The sequence below is a fragment of the Elephas maximus genome, chromosome 16 (assembly GCF_024166365.1).
Source record: "Elephas maximus indicus isolate mEleMax1 chromosome 16, mEleMax1 primary haplotype, whole genome shotgun sequence".
In the NCBI taxonomy this organism is placed as follows: Eukaryota; Metazoa; Chordata; class Mammalia; order Proboscidea; family Elephantidae; genus Elephas; species Elephas maximus.
In genome coordinates, this window is record NC_064834.1 from 42,183,093 (window position 1) to 42,199,363 (window position 16,271).

The window sequence follows — 16,271 nt, forward strand, 5'->3', positions numbered from 1 at the left end:
TGAGTATGTATTGCTTCCCCCACGTGTCTGTCAGTTTGTCGTACTGTGGGGGCTTGTGTGTTGCTGTGATGCTGGAAGCTATGCCACCAGTATTCAGATACCAGCAGGGTCACCCATGGAGGACAGGTTTCAGCTGAGCTTCCAGGCTAAGACAGACTAGGAAGAAGGACCCGGCAGTCTACTTCTGAAAAGCATTAGCCAGTGAAACCCTTATGAATAGCAGCAGAACATTGTCTGATATAGTGCTGATATAGAACTTGCATACTAACAGTTGTTGGTCTGTTCCATAGTCGGCCCCTGGCCTTTTTCTGACAGATGTTACTGAGCTTCTCCATTGTCTCTGTCCACAGATGGAGTCAATGTGATATATGTTATAACTTGGGGCGGGGGGGGGGGGGGAGTAGCAGAACAGGAACACACAGGTGGGAATTAACAAAATAAAAAAAAAATTTTTTTTTTTTTTTAAGGGCTGTAGGATAGCTTTCCAGAGGAAATACAGCCAAACCAAAGAGGAGGGGTGAGAAGAAATTATGCAGGGCAGGGAGGGGTGGGAAGTAGAGCCTTCTAAGGAGCTGGCACAGTGTGTGAAAAAGAGTAACAGTGCCTGGATCTTTTAAGGAACTGAAAATTCAATAGAGTTAGAATTTATAGTTTGATTCAGAAAATAATGAGAGATGAGAATAAAGGACACCAGCCAGATTTTAAGGATTTTATAAAACATTAAGTTTTCATTTATCCTGGGGTAAATACGTTGAAAGGTTTTAAAGAGGAAGATGATTTGACCAATTTGTGTTTTAGAAAAAATCACTCTGGCTGCAACCTGAAGAACAGAATGGCAGGATGTAAGCCTGGAGCCCAGGAACCCATCAAGGTCCTTTGAGTAATCCAGGGAGACACCATGGTGATCTGAGCTAGGGAAGTGGCACATGGGATAGGACGAGGTGGACAGGTTAAAGAACTATTTCCATTGTATACTTGGTAAGGCCTGAAATAGATCAAAATGTAATCAGGATGCATTGATAATTACTGGTGATTGGAATGTGAAAGTTGGAGACAAGAAGAATCAGTAGTTGAAAATATAACCTTGGTAATAGAAATGATGCTGGAGATTGCGTGGTAGAATTTTGCAAGACCAAAGACTGCTTTATTGCAAGCAGCTTTTTTCAACAACATAAATGGCAACCATACATGTGGACCCCACTGAATGGAATACACAGGAATCAAATTGACTCCATCTGTGGACAGAGACAATGGAAAAGCTCAGTAACATCTGTCAGAAAAAGGCCAGGGGCCGACTATGGAACAGACCAACAACTGTTAGTATGCAAGTTCAAGTTGAAACTGAAGAAAATTAGAACAAGTCCACAAGAGCCAAAATACAATCTTGAGCATATCCCACTTGAATTTAGAGACCATCTCAAGAATAGATTTGACACATTGAACACTAACGACTGAAGACCAGACGAGCCGTGGAATGACATCAAGGATATCATACACGAAGAAGGCAAGAGGCCATTAAAAAGACAGGAAAGAAAGACCAAAATGGATATCATAATAGACTCTGAAACTAAGGAAGAAATGATGAAGTAAAAGAGCTAAACAGAAGACTTCAAAGGGTGGCTCGAGAAGAGAAGGTAAAGGATTATAATGACATGTGTAAACACCTGGAGACAGAAAACCAAAAGGGAAGAACATGCTTGGCATTTCTCAAGCTGAAAGAACTGGAGAAAAAATTCAAACCTTGAGTTGCAATATTGAAGAATTCTATGGGGAAAATATTAAATGATGAGGAAGCATCAAAAGAAGATGGAGGAATACACTGGTCACTATACCAAAAAGAATTGGTCGATGTTCAACCATTTCTGGAGGTAGCACACGATCAGGAACTGATGGTACTGAAGGAAGAAGTCCCAGCTGCACTGAAGGCATTGGTGTAAAACAAGGCTCCAGGAGTTGATGGAATACCAATTGAGATGTTTCAATAAACAGAGGCAGTGCTGCAAGTGCTCACTTGTCTATACCAAGAAATTTGGAAAACAGCTACCTGGCCAACCGACTGTAAAAGATCCATATTTATGCATATTCCCAAGAAAGGTGATCCAACCAAATGCAGAAATTATTGAACAATATCATTAATATCACACACAAATAATACTGTGCTGAAGATCATTCAAAAGTGACTGCAGCAGTATACTGACAGGGAACTGCCAGAAATTCAAGCTAGATTCAAAAGAGGATGTGGAATGAGGGATATCATTGCTGATGTCAGATGGATCCCGGATGAGAGCAGAGAATACCAGATAGAATGTTTGCCTGTGTTTTATTGACTATGCAAAGGCATTTGACTGTGTGGATCATAACAAGTTATAGACAACATTGCGAAGAATGGGAATTCCAGAACACTTAATTGTGCTCATGAGGAACCTGTTCATAGATCAAGAGGCAGCTGTTGAGACAGAACAAGGGGCTACTGATTGGTTTAAAGTCAGGAAAGGTATGCGTCAGGGTTGTATTCTTTCACCATACCTATTCAATCTGTATGCTGAGCAAATAATCCAAGAACCGGCTACATGAAGAAGAAGAACAGGGTATCAGGATTATAGGAAGACTCATTAACAACCTGCGTTATGCAGATGACGCAACCTTGCTTGCTGAAAGTGAAGAGGACTTGAAACACTTACTGATGAAGATCAAAGACCACAGCCTTCATTATGGATTACACCTCAACAAAGAGAAAACAAAATCCTCACAACTGGACCAATGAGCAATATCATGATAAACGGAGAAAAGCTTGAAGTTGTCAAGGATTTCATTTGACTTGGATCCACAATGAACACCCATGGAAGCAACAGTCAAGAAATCAAAAGACTCACTGCATTAGGCAAATCTGCTGCAAAAGACCTCTTTAAAGTGTTGAAAAGCAAAGATGTCACCTTGACGACTAAGGTGTTCCTGACCCAAGCTATGATATTTTCAACTGCCGCATATGCATACAAAAGCTGGACGATGAATAAGGCAGACCAAAGAAGAATTGACGCCTTTGAATTGTGATGTTGGTGAAGAGTATTGAATATACCATGGACTGCTAAAAGAATGAACAAATTTGTCTTGGAAGAAGCACAACCAGAATGCTCCTTAGAAGCAAGGATGGTGAGACTGTGTCTCACATACTTCGGACATGTTATCAGGAGGGACCAGACCCTGGAGAAGGACATCATGCTTGGTAGAGGGCCAGGGAAAAAGAGGCAAGGAGATGGATTGACACAGTGGCTGTAACAATGAGCTCAAGCATAACAATGATTGTGAGGATGGTGTAGGACCGGCAGTGTTTTGTTCTGTTGCATATAGGGTCGCTGTGAGTTGGAACCGACTTGGTAGCACCTAACAACTGCAACGTACCAGGTAAGAAGACTTGGTGGTTGACTGAAAAGGAGGAGTGAGGGAAAGAAAAGGTCAAGAACAACTTCCAGGATTCTTGACTGGCCATTGGATGTGCCCTTCACTGAGAGAAGGAAAGACAAAAGACTGATCAAGGGCCAAGAGCTGAGTCAGGTGGGAACATGAGGAGCTTATAAAAGTTACCCATTTGTGTGATGGAGACTTGGAATTTTTGCCTGAAGTGTTTATCCTTCCCATTAGCAAAGAGAACTTGGATTGGCTTTATTCCAATTGGATTTATTCCACATTGTCTCTCATGCCCTCTGCCTCTGTAGTAGTGCAAATATTTATATGTGGCAACACGAAAGTTTTTTTTTTTTTCCTTAACTCCTCACTTTTTTTCTCCTTTATCCTCCCACCTTTTTTGGAGAGGGGGAGTTGAAGACATTATGAAAATAATTTGATTCCATAACACCACATTCAGGTTACACCAAGGGAGACATCAGTACTAGCAGGTTGTCTGGTTGTAGGTGCTTTACTCTGAAGAATTAGTAGGACTCTGATCCTTAAGGATCTGCCAGGTTAGAGCCAGGACCCTGCAGGGAGGGCAGAAGTCTGGCAAAAGGGGATTGGAAGAAAGGAAGATGACAGAACGAAACTTAAAATGCTTGCGGTAGGTGGACTCTATGGATTGACAGGAGACTAGGTAGTGAAGTAGAAAAATATCTCAAACCATCCTCACAACTCTGTGTTCATGGCCATGCTAACTGAAAGACTTTCTACACACCCTCCCAAACATTAGAGACGTATCTAAAAGGTTGTGTATATGATCCTATCTGGAGTGAGCTTTCTGGGGGGTACTTGTCCTGGTAGTTCTATGTTCCACATTGGCCTTCACTTACCTCCATAAATTTCTGCAAGTAGCAAACTGTCCCTATATCCTTGCCCTTCCCCGTGCTCTTCCTGCTGCCTGGAGCACTCTGCTTGAGTAACTTATCCTTTAGACTCACCCTAAAAGTCCCCACTGCAAAGAAGTTTCTGTAGAACCGCCCCCTCCTCATCAAATTATGTGCCTCCACATCAGGGAACCATCTACCAAGTGCCTATGGCAATTAGTTTTATATTGCCGAAGGATCTCTCACAGCTGGTGATGGAAACTGCAATGGCCAATTGAAACTGCTCATTAGCGCCACTCCTCGAGCATAGGCCAGGGAGGAGGCTCTACACGCCATGCCTTAGTTACCCCTCTACTCTGTATTTTACACCCTCACATAGGGCTCTCTGTACTTTTTCTGTCATCGGGTTTCCTACAGATTACTACTATATATTTATTTCTGTCATTATTTAATACTCGTCTATTTCAGGAGGCCAGGGCAGGGATGATGCGTTTTTCTCACCACATGTCTGAGGCACCTGGCCCAGCGTCTGGCAACAAAATAACTTCTAAGGTCAGAAATCTTTGACTGGGTGTGTTCATTCGTGGGAAGCCGTTGTCACTGCCAGCCCGTGCCCACAAGTGGTGCAATTAAGAGCTACGGCTGCTAACCAAAAGGTCAGCAGTTCGAATCCACCGGCCGCTCCTTGGAAACCCTATGGGGCAGCTCTACTCCATCTTATAGGGTCGCTATCAGTTGGAATTGACTCACGGCAATGGGTTTGGTTTTGATTTCTTTTTTCTGCTTAGTCAAGCCCTAGTGGGAACGTCCTAAAAAACACTTGATTAACTTGCAGTAATCGCTGTGCCCACCAGGGGTCTCTGTCTCCGCATCGTTGGGCCTGAGAGACGTTTAACTCCTTTGTACCTGTGTGGTTCTCGCAGCCTTGTTGCTCAAGTGTGATGTTGGCACATCACAGCTCACACCTGGAAGCTTGTTAGACACACAGACTCTCAGGACCCACCCCATCTAAATCAGAATTTGAATTTTAAACAAGACCCCCAGGTGATGTGTATACAAATTAAAGTTTGAGAGTGCTTCCACATTTAAAAATGTGGAAGACAATGAAAAAACTCCTCCTAAATAGTCTTTTTCACATGGTCCTTTCCCACCATACTTTATAGAAAGACTGAGAAAGAGGTTTGGAGTTTGTTTGTATTATGAATATAAAATGTACATACAACACAATATACATTTACACATTTACAGTTTGTATTTACTTTCATCTTTTTTTTTTAGCAAATTCTTTTCTGCACGACCCAGTTGCCCGCTCTGTCCACTACCCTGCCCGTACACTCATGACATTCTCGTCACCTTGATACAGTGCATGACTGGGTAACAAATACCAGGCCCAGAGGTGAAATGGCTGCCTTTACTGTCCTTCTCACGGAATCCCTTTCACTTGACTTTGCTTCCTTTCTTTCCTGTCACTATATGCCTTCCGTTGCTTCCTTCAAACTTCAGCATTAAAAATTCAGGAGAAAAGAGGGCTGCAATGATCACCTTTGTCTTTTAAAGACACCTTGAAATATCTTACATGAGTGAGGTGATACCTAAGCCGGCACTTCCAGCATTGCTCATTGTTCTCATTTAAGAACCATTTCTGGGAAGGTTCTGGAAATGTATATACAAATTAAGCTCTGATCACCAAATGATGACCATGAAGGGTCTAAATACCAGTGGCATCAAGGTAAATAAATAAGCTGGGATAAATAAAAATAAATAAGGTGAATTTCACTCAACTAATGGAAATGTGAATACCTATATCCCCGTGCTTTCTCAAAACTTCATTAGGTACAGCTTTACCACAGTTTGATAAACCAAAGCTAGGTTTTACAGCTAGTTGCTCTTCTCTTGGGTCGTGCTTTCAAAATGCCAGTGAAAAGCAGTTGATGAAAGTCCGTTGTTATTGCCCTTAGAAGGTAGCTATGCGAGAGGTTTTGTAGGAGTTCTCTTTGAGGCTGTCAAATATGGCTTTGGTTCCATTCTGCCAATGCAGCACCAGATCCATTGGGGTCTTCCCAGCCTGATCAAAATAAATAAGAAAACTTGACTGCCAGGTGGGTGGCATCTATACATCCACATACTCTCTCTGTGTATGTTTAACGAGGTAACATACAGACGCATGTTACAGAGTGTTTAATGTTTTACTCTACGTGTGTTTTGGTGTTTATATTCAAACCAGGCCTTCACTTTTCTCAAGGGGATGGTTTTGGCATTTTAGGTTAGTAATGTCTTTTCCCAGGTATTGGTAAAATCCCTGGTCCCTAGACACTACAGTGGCAATAGTACCACTGCAAGTCATTTTGAAGTTAAAAAAAAAAAAATGCCTCTATGTATCTCTAGAACCTTGTAGAATGCATGTGGGGAGCTGGTGGTATCCCTCTTGATTGAGAACCAGTTCCTATTAATTTGGAAAATGATTTCTTGATTGATAGAAACTGGTGGTAAACGAGCTGCTTCAACCCTTTGGCTTAAGTACTCAGGTACTGCACTGCCACAGTATCATTACTGCTCCTGGGAGCAGATTTCTCAGAACTCAGAATTTACGTTGGGCTGTCCCAGAAAATTAACTTCTTGAAGCTGATGTCAGAGACATATGTGAGTAAATAACTTACTAAAACCAAATGTTTATTTCCATTATCTATGTGTCTCAAGATATTTATAAAAATTAAAACTGCGTCACCTCTCAATTTTTGTCTTTACAGATGAAAAGTCCTAAATTTTTCCACCTCTATTTATTCTGAAGTATTTCTACCTCTTTAACTCAGAGGTTACAAACTGGCAGCTATGAGATGCAAATCAGCCTGTAGACCTGTTTTGTTTGGCCCAAACAGAGCTTCCATTTGTTTTAAGTTAGAATTAATTGGCAACATTTAGAAATCCTGAGATTTCCCAATTGGATTTGTGACCTCTGTGAAAAAAATCAAAGGAACTGGTAACACAGTACCCGTGGTTCCACACAGCCACAGTGGACTGGCTTGGGGAAGGGCCAACATCTTTACAAGGGTTAGGTACACAGAACCACCAGCCAACTATTTAAAAATTTCATGTGATCTGCCGGGCCCCTGTAGGCATTTGAGTTAGTGGCCTTGTAACCTTTAGTTTAAAACTTACCCACCTCCGTGTGTCTTTCTTGAAGAATACTATCAGTAGACATGAAGACAGAGTTTTGGACAAGGATATAATAATGTATTGTGTATTATTATTTCTAGTTACCTTCAAGATGGCATCTAGTAGCTTATTGGTCTTTTTTGGAAACATCAATACATTGGGTCAATGAAATTAATAGGTCCAGAATCCTTTTTTGGAAACTTGTTTGTATATTTTGGGTTATTCTCTAAAATTCTTTTCACTAAAAACCCAAAAATTACTCTCTATTAAAGTACAACTCCTGATTTTCTGCCTACTTACACAGTTTCCCTAAGTCTGTATGCTAGTTATCTCTACTGCTAGTGTCTCACTGCCTTAAAAAAAAAAAAAACATAATTTCTGCAGCTTTGCAGATTTCATTGAATCTACTTTTTTCAGACAGTTTTAAGAAATATTAGCTAAGACTAGCCCCACTATTAAGCTTGAGGGAACCCTACAGTTAACACTGTCCCATCCCAAGCAGTCTCCATTTATCACTATTCTTTGTTTCTGTCACCAAGCCAGTTATTTTTTTAATGATAAAATATTCCTCTTGGTCTCATAATAACACAAATAAGAGGAGAAAATTATTCACACTATAAGATGACTGGGTTTTTTCCTTCTTAGCAAGTGATTCACCAAAAGCTTCTTTCAATTTTTTCTTCAGTAATTTACACCCTTTCCTCCAAGTGGTATTTTTTAAGCTTATATTAGATGATGTTTGTCTGGGAATTGTGACCATGAGGAAAAGTTAATTATGTTCCCTGCTTAGAGGAGAAACTAAATTAATGCTTATAGAAGGGACTTCAGGGCCCAAGAAAAGGAATTATTTTGTGGGATGTGCAGACAAAGTGGAAAATGAATGGAAATTATCTCAGAAATGTAGGCAAAAGCATGGCTACCCTGGAAAAAAGTTGACACATTTCATGTTGGTGTAAGGAAGAGAGGACCATTCTGAATTACTCAGGTTGAATATTGATTCATTTGAACTCATTGGCCCTTGGCTGCCCTGGCCACTGTAAAACTTTACACCATTTTGGGGAACTATCCCAGGTCTTGCACAGCCAAGGATGGCCAAGGCAGACTGGTCTTCCCTGACACAGGTGTTTGTGAAGGTAAATAGTTTTGACCATCTTTTATTTTCAAGACCAAATTTTAAAAGTTATTAGGTACCATCATACACTAGGAAACCCTGGTGGTGTAGTGGTTAAGTGCCTTGGCTGCTAATCAAAGAGCCGACAGTTCGAATCTGCCAGGCGCTCCTTAGAGATTCTATGGGGCAGTTCTACTCTGTCCTATAGGGTCCCTATGAGTTGGAATCTACCCAACAGCACTGGGCTTGGTTTTTTTATTATACACTAAGGAGCCCTGGTGGCACAATGGTTAAGTGCTCACCTGCTAACCAAAAGGTCAGCAGTTCAAACCCACCAGCTGCTCTGCAGGAGAAAAGCCCTGGTGATCTGCTCTTGTAAAGATTTCAGCTTAGGAAAACCTATGGGGCAGTTCTACTCAGTCCTGTAGGGCTGCTAGGAGTCAGAATCTACTTGTTGGCACATAACAACAACAACATATTATGCACTGAAGTCATCCAAAAAACCGGTTGCCATCAAGTAGGTTCCAACTTATGGTGACCCCACGGGTGTCAGAGTAAAACTGTGCTCCACAGGGTTTTCAATGGCTGATTTTTTGGAAATAGATTGCCAGGACTTTCTTCCAACATACCTCTGGGTAGACTCAAACCACCAACCTTTTGGTTAGCAGCCAAAAGCGGTAACCATTTCAGCACCCAGAGACTCCCACTTAAGTCATATCAGTCCCTACATCTTTCTCCATCTCTGATCAAGTGACCTGAGTTATTGCCAAGGTTTACAATGTAGCACCCAGAGACTCCCACTTAAGTCATATCAGTCCCTACATCTTTCTCCATCTCTGATCAAGTGACCTGAGTTATTGCCAAGGTTTACAATGTCCTTATCGGAATTGACAGAACATTTAAACCATCACAAGATTCCACCCTCCATCAAATACTACCATTGTGGGAATATTTTCACATATTTAAGAAATGCTTCTGTAAATTAGGAAGCCCAAAGGTAGTGCCCCTGTTTCTAGTACTTACACAGTTCTTGATGTTGAGATCGGCGCCATACATAATCAGGAGTCTAATCATTTTATACCGATTCAGTCTCACGGCATCATGCAGAGGGGTATCTCCTTCCTAGAGAAACAAAAACAAACAAACAAAAAACAGGCTCAGGGTGGCTCTGAACCCAGAAAGCGGACCCTGCAAGAGAACCCCGGGTTGGAGAGTGATTCCAAATAAATAAGGAATAAGGCGACTCACTCTGTCTTTGGCGTTGAGGTCCGCCTCACATGCGATGAGATGCTCTGCGCACTCGTAGTGGCCGGTCCTCACGGCCACATGCAGCGCTGTGCTGAGCAACTGGGAAATTGCAAACACTGCTGATTGGCCGGGAGCCAGGGCGGAGACTGCCCCAGACCCCAAGGCACATCGGAGGGGGAGAAATGGGCACTAGGGTGCCTGTACTGGGCTCGGGCTTCAGCTGACTGCAGGGACGAGGCTGGGAGGCAGAGACAGGGAGGACGGGAAATACCTTATCTCGGGCGTTGATTTTTGCTCCTTTGTTCAGCAGCAATTTTAAGACATCCAGGTTTCCTCCACGGCTTGCCCAGTGGATGGCTGTGGATTCAAGCTAGACCGGGAAGTAAATGGACATGGTAATGTCAGTAAGAACCTGGTCAAGGGAATTAATGCTTGGTTTCTGAGGCCCAGGAGATCCTGAGGTTTGTTAGGACTTCTTTAGTAACAGTGGGTTGCTCTCATCTAGACTGCTAATTCTAACTATTGTAGTTGAAAATTCTTGCCAAATGTTTTAGTTGAACTGTACGTGTGAGTGTATGTACTCATGCGTGTATTTGTGTGCGTGTGTGTGTATCATTAGGAGGCTCTTCAGAAATCTACTAATTAAAAAAACATAAGAACTACCATTTGAGAATTTGCTAAGTTCTACCATAGCGCTACACACTCGAGACGCATCTTTCCCCACAGCAACGTTTTGAGGTAGGTGTTACTATGCTCATTCTACAGATGAGAAAGGCAAGGCTCCAAAAAGTTCAACGTACAACAACAAGAAGAACACACAGCTAGGAAGTGGCAGAAGAGATACTCAAATCCACATCTGGTCAGAACTTCTAACCATTTTTGCCAAATACACACAAAAGTTCTAGACAAATGTATTAAAAAACCCAGGCAGTACTTAAAAACTTGGGCAGAAGGACAATAGCCCCTTCCAAAAGGTTTTAATTCAGATCTCACAGATCATCCTGGGTCCTCGTTGGTCTTTCTCCACCTCTTGCTTGCTCTCTGCTGTCATTCATGCTAGCACAGCCTCTACCACCACCGCTCTCGCCTGTGGTCATGGCGCACCGTATTGTTTCATCCAGGGCTCCCTTACCACTGCTCTATTTGGTATGGCCCTGGCCCTCCAAATCCCACCCCTGAGATTCTTAGCGTGGCACAGTGGTTAAGTGATTGCCTGCTAACCGAAAGGTTGGTGGTTAGAACCCACCAGCCTGTCCATGGAAGAAGGATACAGGCAGTCTGGTTCCATAAAGAATACAGCCTTGGAAACCCCATGGGGCAGTTCTATTCTGTCCTGTAGGGTTGCTATGAGTTGAAATCAACTTGACTGCAATGGGTTTTACATGCAAGCATTATTATTTTTTTTATTTCTTCTACCTTTTTTTTTTTTAATGTGTTTTTCTTTTGGCTTCCATCTTGGCCAAGTCCTTTGCAAGCTTTGGGTATCCACTTTCCACTTTGCTCTGAAGTCAAATTGGGCTTCATTTAAATAAATAAAGCTTTTTCTAAGCCCAAGCTTCAGTTTGTAAAGTATGCTATATACTGGTCTTAGTAGAAATCACAGTGGCCGAATTACTGAGGTCTGAGAAGCAGCTACGTTCTGTAGATGCAAGTTAGTATACAGTCTAGCCCCAAATCTCATCAATGGTAATCGGCATCTGTCATATAAAGTGTGCAGCTAGAGAATGCTGATCCATTGCTGGCAGTCCAGGGGCCATGAGCAGGTTGCCAGGTATAATGGAAGGCCAGGGGTGTGCTGAAAGGCCAGCACCGAATGTATTATTTCTCAGTAATGCTACTGACTTGATAATGACCAAACTGTCTTACGAGGATATTGAATTCTGTTCAACAGCTTGTACTTCCTTCCTTTCCCTGGAACACTCCTCTCCTTTTCAGTATGTATGGAAAATACTTTCCACATGACCTAGTCCCATCTCCCAACTTTCCTTTGTATGGAGAAATGAGCTTTTACCCAGTTCTTTCAGATCAATTTTCAATCCCATCAGCCCGGATATTCATTGTAGGTTTTCTCAAGCTTGGTATAGTCGACTTATTTTGGCTCATTTCCAAGCAAAGAAATATATTTACCATATCACGGAATTCGATCTGGGCTCCAGCTTCCATTAACTTCTCCACAATTGCCAAATGTCCTTCCAAGCAGGCTCTATGAAGAGCTGTCCGTTTATACTGTCAGGGTAGAGATGAAAAAAGAGATAGCAACGCATCTGAGAACGTGCATAAATCCTTTCCTTTTCAACTAAGAAGCACAAGGCTGGGGACTCTGATGACCTAATTGATAGAAACTCGAGAGCATATTTATGAACTAGAAATGTCAAATCTACTCAAATTGCAGAATAACTAGCACAACTATCCTACAACTGAGATTTGAGCTTCCTGCAATGCACGTTTCTAAATGCTCAGAGGTCTACGTTGAGGGATGCAAACTTAAAGGTTCAAAACTACCTAAATGCTGACTTTTCCTTTTCTTGAATTTTGTGCCTCTGTGGTTTGTGTAGCATCTGCCATGCAGATCAGTTGGTATTCTTCTATCTAGGATTGTAGCTAGGTTGAATATCAAAAAGTATTCAATTCATTTTTAAAAGAAAGATTTATTTCTGTAGTTCAACTTTAGAAATGATCCCCCATTTCAGTTTATGAGGGAAAGAATGCAAGAGGGAGTTATGTTTTCTGATAAACTGACTTGAAGTGAATGGATTAATAGACTATTAAAGCTGGAACAGAAGCCCTGGAGATGTAACGCTTAAGCCCTCTGCTGCTAACCTAAAGGTTGGCAGTTCAAACCCACCCAGTGGCTCCATGGGAAAAATACCTGGCTATCTGCTTCCATAAAGATTACACCCTAAAAAACCCTATAGGGCAGTTCTACCTGATCACATGGGGTCACTGTGAGTTGAAATCGACTCAATGGCACCTAACAACAACAGAACTGGAACAACTTTAGGTATTATTTCACTCCAATACCTTCTATTTACAGATAAGGAAACTGAGGCCCAGAGAATGTAAATTAGCTGCTAAAGATCAAAGAGCCAAGTAGTGCTTGAGCTGGGACTTAGTTCAGCACTGACGTGTTTGGGCCCAAGCAAAGATGATGCTGAGGGTATATTTCTGCAAAGGAGACTCGTTGGCCCTGCCTTATTTCCCAAGGATCTAAGAAGTTAAAGACAGACTGAAAAATCAGCTAGAAGTATGGCAGAGTATAGAAAACAATATGATTCACAGCACTCATTCAGATTTTTTTTTTTTTTTTTTTGAGGGAGGGAACCACTGTGCTCTCCTATTTCGATCCTTGGCATATGTGCCAACAGCTGGGGAAACTATTCAGGTGGAATGACTTTGGCACCATATCAACCAGGCTGCAGTAAAGCATTTAAGAAAGACAAAATTGATGAGCTGGATTTTTCAATACTTCGTATAAACCTTACCTCATCACAGACATCTGGATTGTTCTTGTCTGACAAGAATTTTTCTACTACTGGCAGTTTGTTCTCCAGGGCAGCCTTTAGAAACCTGGGCACATCCACAGGTTCTGTCTAAAGCCAAAAACATAGTATGAGCATTATTGTGATCTTTCCAGCATTCAACCAAACCCTCTACAGAAACTTATATCCATGTATAAGCCCTGGTGGCGCAGTGGTTAAGCACTTGGCTGCTAACCAAAAGGTAGGTGTTTCAAAGCCTCTCCTTGGGAGAAAAATGTGGCAGTCTGCGTCCGTGAAGATTATAGCCTTGGAAACCCTATGGGGCAGTTCTACTCTGTCCTATAGGATCACTATAAGTTTGAATCGACTCAACAGCGATGGGTTAATGGGCAGTGCAACCCCACACATGTAATACTACAAAACCAGACAGTCCTTACAATGATTTCAGGTTCTGATTCCTTAACGACTGGAACTTTTGTTTTCCTGTATTTTTTTCTTTTCTTGAGCTGAATGATTATTTCGAGGTCTTCTAAATTTTCAAGCTTTGATCTTTGTTCTAGTTTCTTCTTCTTGAGCTAAAATAGAAATTCACATTTCTTAATATGGTGGGTTCTACTGACAAGCATTCTGGTTGTGTCTAAACAAACTGCTAAGTCATTTTAGAAAAAAAGTTCGGGCAAAAAAAATTTTTTAAATAAACCTTTGACTTCAATTTAGACTTTCTTATTAAGATATTTGAGGGCCTAATTTTTCAGTTAATTCCTTCATCTTTACTTCCTTTGCTTATAGAATCAGCCCTTGACTCACTGGAGATACAATCTAATCTCTAAGTATCTATTTTGTAATTACTGACATAAATAACCCCCAGATTTCTGTGGAATTTGTTTTATCGCCCTCAAAAATTAAAGTTTTTTTTTTTTTTAACCTAAAAGAATCCAATAATAAGTGTAAAGTTCTGAAATATTAATACCTATCTCTTTCAAGTGCCCAACTAAGCAGGACCTGTGAAACAGATTGTCCTGGGGCTGACCACAGCTAACTAATGCGTATTTTATCTGTGGTTAGTAAATAATAAAACTCATCCACAACACAGATTGTGTCAGTACAGATAGCGGACATCGTCAAAGCAATAATCCATGGACTGCCAACCATGTCACTGAGGAAAAAAGTCTCTCTTCACTGGGATTACCTAGACACCATGTACATCAGAAATTCACTAGGTATGTTTTTCTTTCCAAGCCTGTCTTTCAATCAGGACACAGTCATAGCACATTAAATCATTGATTCAGAATCCAGAAGTGATAGTCTTGTTAAAGAATCATTTCCCACAACTGCCCCATAGAAGCTGCCTCTTCATGGGTTAGAATTTGATGAAGTCTTTGGAATGATTACATTTCTTTTGTTTCTTCTCTCCTTCCTCCCTGGCATTTCCATCCCTCACCACAGCCCCAACCTCCCACTCGTGGACTCCTCGAGAAGGTTCTTACCTCTGCCTCTCTCTGTTTCTCGCTTTGCCACTGTTGTTCCCCCACGCTCACATGGTGGCCTGGAAGCGTTTTCAGGTCATCTTGCTTCTCTAAAGTAACAGCAGCTTCATACTCTCCATCTCTGAAATCCTCAGGCAGGAACTCCCCTGTCTCACCATTGCCATTCTTTTTCCCTGTGACCTACAGAAGAATAAGATGGCAGGGTCAGAGCAGCAGAGCCTGGCTGGGTCACTCTCCACAGAAGATGCTGCAGGAGGCCCTTGGTCACTCTCCCTGGTGATGGCCCGCCTCGGTGCAATGAGTAGATACAGGTATTCCAGGATTGCCTTCAGGTACTTGTCCTGTCTCTTGTTTAAACAAAAGTTTCAGTTAGGTCAACATGTTTACATCTATTTTTAATTTGCTTATTCACATCTCTCCTAGGAAAGCCACAACCCCCTCTGATTATTTAAAATTATTCAATGTTAGGTCCTTTTGATGACTCTTAGCCTTGAGTTATAAAGTTTCTGGATATACAGCCTTGAAATAGAACATCTTCCCTAAGGCATTTTGATAATTACATGTGATTCCACACTTTAGTAATGGAACGAAAGAAGATAAAAAATAGACAATATGCAGATAATTCATTACTGGCAGTTCCATTTTTTCCAGTTTCACTTATTCCATCATATCAACCAACAGTTTTCCGCATATGACATTTTCAGAATACCTATGCACCAGGCCTGAAAGAAACTTTTCAAATAAAAACAAAGACTGAGCCAGTTTTCACTGAGTAAAGATAATGAGTCTTACATACCAGCTCCTCCACTTTCAGTACCATCATGTTTGCCCGAAGTGGGTCTGTGTGTTTTGCTGCTGTGGAATGAACCCCTGGAGTCAGCCCTGCTGAGCCCCTCCACACCGGTCAGCTTATATAGCTTGGGCTGGGTGAGATAATCTTCCAACCTGGGAACCCAAGTAACACCCCCACCCCCTCAGCAGCCAACTCAGAGGCAGGTGAATTTTCATTCCAGACTCAGTGTCTGGGAAGCCGAAGAGGGAGGGGCCAATAAGCCAACCCCACTGAATATGTGAATCAGGAAGAAATGTGAGAGGGCCATTCCTCTGGCAGTGACCACACCACTTAGCAATGTGAGTCATCCTATTTATCAAGAAGCCAGGGGACAGCTGTCTGTTGATATTGCACCACATTGCTGTTCTTTTCCCTTCGCTGTCAGCTTTCATATGACTAACCTATCAGGAAAATGTAAATGCCCAGTGTATCACACTCCCAATAATATCTTTCTGATAACCAGACTTATCAACACCTCAGTGGGGGGAAGTGATGCTTCAGGACATCCTATTCCTATGTGTAAATAGCCTCCGAGGAAAGGATCTGGGTCCTAATGGCACTTGTCTATATCTGTTTGGAATTCTCTGGAGTGAGGTCTGGGGCTAAAAAGGCCTCATGACATGCCACCTTACCATCATTATAAGAAATTGCAAGCATTCAGTAATGCACTTTTATTTCATGGTGTCA

The 16,271-nt window shown here is 41.8% G+C and overlaps 1 protein-coding gene across 1 annotated transcript; it reads right to left on the reverse strand.

The window, feature by feature from the left end:
* Window positions 1–5,456: 5,456 nt before the first annotated feature.
* ANKRD1 (ankyrin repeat domain 1) lies at window positions 5,457–15,726 on the reverse strand. The gene is made up of 9 exons (XM_049855730.1): window positions 15,549–15,726; window positions 14,753–14,932; window positions 13,703–13,840; window positions 13,269–13,376; window positions 11,914–12,012; window positions 10,058–10,156; window positions 9,787–9,885; window positions 9,562–9,660; window positions 5,457–6,339 (listed from the first exon to the last, which is right to left on the reverse strand). Exons 1-9 carry the CDS (start codon window positions 15,573–15,575, stop codon window positions 6,229–6,231), a joined length of 960 nt encoding a protein of 319 aa, XP_049711687.1. The 5' UTR covers window positions 15,576–15,726; the 3' UTR covers window positions 5,457–6,228.
* Window positions 15,727–16,271: the final 545 nt, after the last annotated feature.